At 37.6% G+C, this 7,187-nt stretch overlaps 1 protein-coding gene across 1 annotated transcript; it reads right to left on the minus strand.

Moving 5' to 3' along the window:
- Nucleotides 1-4,128: 4,128 nt before the first annotated feature.
- LOC121797483 (heavy metal-associated isoprenylated plant protein 3-like) lies at nucleotides 4,129-6,483 on the minus strand. Its single transcript, XM_042196245.1, has 5 exons — nucleotides 6,264-6,483; nucleotides 5,982-6,138; nucleotides 5,196-5,407; nucleotides 4,988-5,078; nucleotides 4,129-4,848 (listed from the first exon to the last, which is right to left on the minus strand). The coding sequence occupies exons 1-5, from the start codon at nucleotides 6,270-6,272 to the stop codon at nucleotides 4,361-4,363; spliced, it is 957 nt and encodes a 318-aa protein (XP_042052179.1). The 5' UTR covers nucleotides 6,273-6,483; the 3' UTR covers nucleotides 4,129-4,360.
- Between the last annotated feature and the right edge of the window lie 704 nt (nucleotides 6,484-7,187).

Raw genomic sequence — 7,187 nt, forward strand, 5'->3', positions numbered from 1 at the left:
CTGAAGGCTGTAAGACTTTAGGGTGCAAGTGGATTCTGAAAAGGAAATATAAGCCCGATGGTACTATAGATAAGTACAAAGCTCGCCTAGTTGTCCAAGGCTTTAAGCAGAAAGAAGGGCATGACTTTTTTTATACCTATTCACCTGTTACGAGAATCACTTCCATTCGGGTGCTTCTTGCGATTGCTGCTTGGCACAATCTTGAGATTCACCAAATGGATGTGAAAACTGCGTTTCTGAATGGTGATCTGGAAGAAGAAATATATATGGAACAGCCCGAAGGGTTTGTTGTGCCTGGGCAAGAGCGTAAAGTATGCAAACTGGTAAAGTCATTATATGGGTTGAAGCAAGCACCATTACAATGGCATTTAAAATTTGACAACGCGATGTTGGCAAATGGTTTCACTATCAATGAGTGCGATAAGTGTGTTTACATTAAGAACACAGATAACGGTTTCGTTATTGTGTGTCTTTATGTAGATGATATGTTGATTACGGGCAGCAATAGTGCCATTATCAATGAAACCAAAAATATGTTGAAGAGAAATTTCGACATGAAAGATATGAGTTTAGCTGATGTGATTCTCAGAATCAAAATTAAAAGGAATCATGAGAGAATTGCTCTGACACAATCTCATTATATTGAGAAAGTGCTAAAGAAATTTCACTCATTCGATTGTGAGCCAGCTAAGACTCCATTGGAACCCAACGTGCATTTGAGTAAGCACACGGGTGAGCCTGTAGCTCAAGAAGAATATGCAAGGATCATAGGGAGTTTGATGTTTTTCACAAACTGCACCCGACCAGATCTTGCGTGTACGGTGAATAAGCTGAGCCGATTTACGAGCAACCCAAGCAAGGAACATTGGAAAGCTCTGCGTAGGGTTTTGAGATACTTGAAGTATACTCTTAACTTTGAGCTGCAGTACACAAGATATCCCCAAGTACTTGAAGGGTATTGTGATGCAAATTGGATCTCTGATTCAAAAGACTCGTTCTCGACGAGTGGTTATGTGTTCATTGTTGGGGGTGGTGCTGTTTCGTAGAAATCAACGAAACAGACGTGTATTGCTCGTTCCACCATGGAATCTGAGTTTATTGCATTGGATAAAGCAGGGGAAGAAGCCGAGTGGCTCAGAAATTTCCTAGAATGTATTCCATGTTGGAAGAAGTCAGTGCCGACAGTAGTGATATACTGTGATAGCCAAGCAGCTATAGGGAGAGCGCATAGTGTCTTATACAATGGTAAGTCTCGACATATTCGTCGGCGACATAATACCGTCAGGCAATTGATCACAAGTGGTGTTATCACAGTTGACTATGTAAGGTCAGTTGATAACTTAGCGGATCCGTTAACAAAATGTTTAAACCGTGATCAAATGCATAAATTGCTAAAAGGAATGGGACTGAAAACCACATCTTAAAAGATGATTATAGTGGTAACCCAACCATACGATTGGAGATCCCATGGGCTTGGTTCAATGGGAAAACGAAGCTATATGAATCTAGTTGTAACACTCGGAAGATTTTCAATCTTCGCCCATTCTTTAGAAAGCATTGAGTGTTGTAACCTGCATGTGGTAAGAGGCTAAGTTTTGACTTTTAATGATTCTTAGAAACCTCGAGGAGGTGGGTATTGCAGGATACCTGGAAAAGAATCACCTATGTAAGTGAAGAAGTGTGGGCCGCTTCAACATGTGAATCACTTATGAATCCAAAGTGGTGTTCCATGGCCAGTAAAGGACACAAACGTGAGAACTGATGAGTTTGTAAATAATATTGTGTCAATATTATTGTCTCGGTATACACCAAGGAGGAATGGTTCAAGGCATCACGTCCACCAGACCGCCGGTATGCCCGATAGTGTTGACTATGGAAAGTTCAAAGCCCCAAGCTACTATTCCAAATGCAATATTGTTTCTCGAGAATTGAGCAAAGAGTCTGCATACATGCATTTGTGTCTGGTGTTGGTTTGAGCTTGCAACGCTCTAACCAATGTGGGGGATTGTTGGAAACGTGTGAAATGGAATGGCTTTTAGCCTTTCATTTCCAAGTCCTTTGGCCTTTCACCTCATTTTGGTTTATGGTGTCCCTTAATGCCAAGACCTTTGAGGTGGCCTCCCCCATCCTATAAATAGGTGGAGCTTGGGAGAGTAGAATACACAACGAACATCACAACAAGCTTCTCTCTTCTCTAGCTCTCTACATCCTAGTTCACATATAGGAGCATTGCATAGCTCGATTCTCGGAACTCCATCAAGTTCGCCGGTGCCTAGCGGGTTTGAGGTGCTTCTACACGTTAGGAGGAAGTCGTTTTATCTTTGGGGCAATACGCCATTCCGTGAGCACTAGCCGGGGCGTAATTTGTCTTGCGGAAAGAGGGCTTTCCTCGACTCGACTTATAAATTTGGTTTGCTTTATTTTCGTTGTAATTTTCATTCATCTATTTGCTGCAAGTTTCCTTTCGATTGTAATAGTTAGAGTACCGCCTGTACACGACTTGGGAATTTCTTCCCATTATTTCTAACATCAAAGTCATAAAAAAGGCTACAATCAACGAATATAGTTTGTGAGATAGTATAACCAGTTCCGTGACGAAATATTAGGAATATTGTATGGATCTCTTTATTAAAAGTCTTATTTTGTCTTTTTTTCTTACATTTTTTATTTCACTTTTACTATTTTTGGCAAATAGACCTCATATTTCACTTACTCATTTAATTCACATTTCATTATAAAATCAGTATATCAAAGTAGGATCCACGTTCCACTGACTATTTCCACCCTAAATCCTAATCAAACGCACACCCCTTTGCTTATATCCATAATACTGATATGTTGTATGGAGAAATTTTCTTATAAATATCTTTATTAATTTTCATATAATTATAGGTCAAATGATAATTAGGTACTCCCTCCGTCCTTCAATAATTATCCAATTTAATTTTGGCACGAGTTTTAAGAAATGTAAAAAAAGCGAGTTGAAAAAGTTAGTGAAATGTGAGTCTCATTTTATATGCTAGTTTTATAATAAAATATTAGTAGAGTAAGTTAATGAAATGTGAGGCCTACATACAATTTATGGTAAAAAATGAAAGTGGACAATTAATGGGGGACGAATAAAAATGGCAAAAGTGGACAATTAACAGAGAACAGAAGGATTATATTTTATCTGTTCCACGATAAGTGAGTCATATTCTTTTTTCAGCCGAGGGAGTAATTACAAAATTTAAACTAGATTATTAGAATACAGGAAATTTTGTACATAGGAAAAATGAACAAATTGAACTTTAAAAAATTAAAACTGTAGGGCTATACTACATATTGGATCTAGACACAAGAATCTAAAACTGAGAAATAAAGAAAAACTTGTTAATTAGAAAAATGCATACTTAGAAACTGAAAAAAGATTAATGATGGAGATTTAGTAAAATTTATGAATGAATTATTCATTTTCGTCCCATAAAAATAGATATTCCTTCCTCTTTAAAAAAATAGGCAACATTGGAAACGATACATATTTTAATGCACAATTGGTGAAGTAAGAGAGAGATAGAAAAAAAAGTGATTGGAGTATTGTTAGTGGAGAATGAGACCAACCTCATTAGAGAGAAAAAGTTTCCTTAAATAAAATTGTTCTATTTTTAAGGACATCCCAAAATTGCAAATGCGGTATGTTTTTATTGAACGAAGTAACTGATAAAATAGGAGCAAGATAAAAAAATGATTAAAATATTATTAATGAAGAATATGTCTACATTTTATTAAAGAGAAAAAAATTATCAAAAATAGAAGCGGTAGACTATTTTATTGGATCATGTCAAAATGAAAAGAATGCACTCCTATATTTTTATGAGTTTAACATCTGAGGGTGAAAGACTGAAAGCGTCCAAAGACCGGGACCGGGTTGCTCTACATTAATTAATTCAATAGCACATAGTCTTATTTAGGAACAAGTTATCTTTTACTAATTAATAAAAGAAATAACTTGAACAAGACATTATCTTGTTAATGATAATTGCATAATTGATAGAGTAATAAACAAATTATCCACGCCAAGCTGAGGAAGGCTCACATCACTATTAATTGAACAAAATAATCAGTCTGAAGATAGCTAAAAAAACATCATTAGCGAAGCAAAATTTGAGTTTATTTTATTAACTAACAACAAATCGATAGCAACATTTAAACAATAAATCAACCTCACAAACACCGGCAACCGCCCGGGTCTGCATTCATCTACTACACCGTAAGTATTTTTTTCTAATTAATTTGCTATCCTATATACATTATCATGTATTTCCCATTCGTATATTTTTTTAAACTCTTATATACATCTAAAAAATCCGAATCTTCACGTTCACATCAGGGAGCATCCATTCGGATTTTCGTCGCTAAACATTTTATCGTTCATGTACGTTGGCGGTGGAGGTGGAGGTCCCTGAGCATATTGCACGACGTGGCCCTGGCTAGGTGGGTAACCATGATAGTTGTTAACTGGGAGGCCATAATCTTGATTGTAATAATTTTGGTTGTAGATAGGCATGGCGTAGTGCGTTTGTAGATTCGAACCACGATACTCCATCTTGTTCACTTCTACCTTAGTGCCTTTGCTTTCGTCCCCTCCCTTCGACTCTGCTCCCTTCTTGTCGCTGCCGCCCTCCTTTTTGTCTCCTCCGGCTTCTTTTTCTTTCTTGTCACCACTAGCGTCGTCTTTCTTTGCAGGAGGAACGATTTCTACACCTCGATTGAGTTTTTCTTTCAAGTATGATGTGAGTTCCTTCTCGTTCATTGTCCCAGTTACTGTGACTAGGTCCTTTGCTAGGTCGGTTTTTACCGAGTGCACCCCTATAATTAAATCATACCAACTCACAAGTCACATACACATACACATACACATACACATTCACATTCATGAGAGACAGCAAGATTACAATTAATATGTACCTATGTCTGAAAATTGATTATTAAGTGTGACCAAACTCACCATCAATGTGCTTCGTTATGACTCGCTTCATCTTATGCGCGCACCCGTCGCAGTGCAGCCGGACTTTCATCACCACTGTACTAACCGCAAGCTGGAGTAGCAAATATACAAAAGAGTTAGTAATTGGTCAATGAAGTTGGCTAACAAAATTGTACTAATAAAATTAAATGGTCACTTAAAAAGATTTTTAATTAGTTCTATAATTCACATCTTTAGGTTTCTTTTCATCTCCTTTCTTCTGCTCTGCCTTCTTCTCATCGGCCTTCTTATCAGCAGCGGCGGGCTTTTTTGGCTGAGGAGAGATTAGCTCAACCTTCTTTTTGGTCTTGTACTCAACCCTCTCGCGCAGTGCTGACGGGTCAACATTGCCGGAGACGGTCAACTTCTTAGCCTCACAGTCAGTCTTCACTTTCTCAACACCTTCACAAACGAGCAATGCTATTTATTAATCAAATATAATTAAAGTGATAACGCTGATATTTAAAATACACGTTTTCAATAATGTAGGGAATTGAAAAAGAGCCGTTGAATAGTGATTTACATGGAAAGTTTGTACCCTGAGATCTCCGGAAAGTTCTGTTAGTTGCAAATAACTCATAAAAATATTAGCTCGCAGTTTTTGTAATTGTAATACTACTAATTTTTTAATTATAATTACCGTATAACAATAAAATGTTGCACTAACTCTGAACCCAGAAAATTAGGTGTGGTCGGAAAAACAAATACTAGTAGTAACTCAGAAAGAGATACTGAAATTAATTGGGAACTTCATTCGTATATATCAATTATCATGAAAAGCGTGTTCAATTTTATCTCTCCAACAACGATACAAAGAAAGTAAAAGGTCAATATTTTTCCTGGTAATTTTACTTGTAGCTACGGCACTACTAATTAGAGTAATTAATCTACCAATATAAAAATTATTGAACTGAATTTCATTCCAAATTTACAGGGAAGAAACTAGATGAATAAAAAATTTAGGAAATTTGAGTACCTTCGAAATGGCTAACGGCTCGTTTGACCTTTTTCGCGCAACCTTCGCAATGCAAGTCAAGCTTCAACACAACCTCAATCGGCCCGGCTTCCTCCTTCTTTCCTCCGCCTACCGCCGCCTTCTTCTCCGGAGCCGCTACCTTCTTCCCTCCATCCTTCTGAAAAGGGGAACAGAAAAGTGAGCAAAACCACCAATTCTCCAAACAATCAGAGGTAGAGTAGAGTAGAATTCACGAATTGATAAAATTACAATGATTTAGATTTCGAATTTACAATCAATTACCTCTCCCATTTCACAGAATCTCCTCTGTTTAGTTAATTTGGGGAAAATTACAGATTAGTGTGAATACGAAACTGGGGATTGGTTTGAAGAGGGAAAAATGGAGGCAACCGCTGCGGTATATAAAAGAAACCCGGAACAACGCAATTGGTAGGGGCGGGCCCACTTCTAGGCCCCCACCAAAATTAAAACGAAGCGAAAAAAAATATCTGGAGCGAATAGAGATTGAAAGTGTGTGTGTGCGTGTGTGCAAGTCATGATATAAGCGTATATTGGATTGGGAATGCAACGCTGCCCGGATTAGATTGGATTTGGAATCTGCTTACCTGGCAAATCAGCAGTTTTTTTTTTTTTTACTATAATCACTAATTACTAAATTTACAACGAAATAGGGTGGACTTGGTACTAATTACTTTGCAGTAGTTTGCACATGCTTCCAAAGGCACAAAAGTAAGGTGATTTTTTAGTTTGCACATGCTTCCAAAGGCACAAAAGTAAGGTGATTTTTTAGGGTGCGTCTGGTAGCCACCACAAATTTTAACATGATTCTATTGTTAATGGGCATTCCTAAATTGGTTGGTAGGCTTATACATTGTTTGGTTCAGCCCATGTAGGCTGATTGGGCTTATATATAATGTTTGGTTCAAGCAGGGTGTGAAGGAAACAAAATCTATTGTGACTAAATTACCCTCTCATCGTGAGGAAGTAAATTAGCGGCGATCCACCAAAATTTGGAGCCAAATTAGGCGGTAAATTACGATTGATTCCCGCCAAATCACTCCGAAACATCATTATGCAGCATAACTAGGTTACTTAAATGTTGGATGTTAGTTACCAGCATTGTATCATCAACAAGCAGAGCGCCTCATCGAGCATACCCGAACCGGCTAGCATTTTGAGCCGCTGAAACAAGGTTAGTGATAGCTC

The sequence above is a fragment of the Salvia splendens genome, chromosome 3 (assembly GCF_004379255.2).
Source record: "Salvia splendens isolate huo1 chromosome 3, SspV2, whole genome shotgun sequence".
Lineage (NCBI taxonomy): Eukaryota > Viridiplantae > Streptophyta > Magnoliopsida > Lamiales > Lamiaceae > Salvia > Salvia splendens.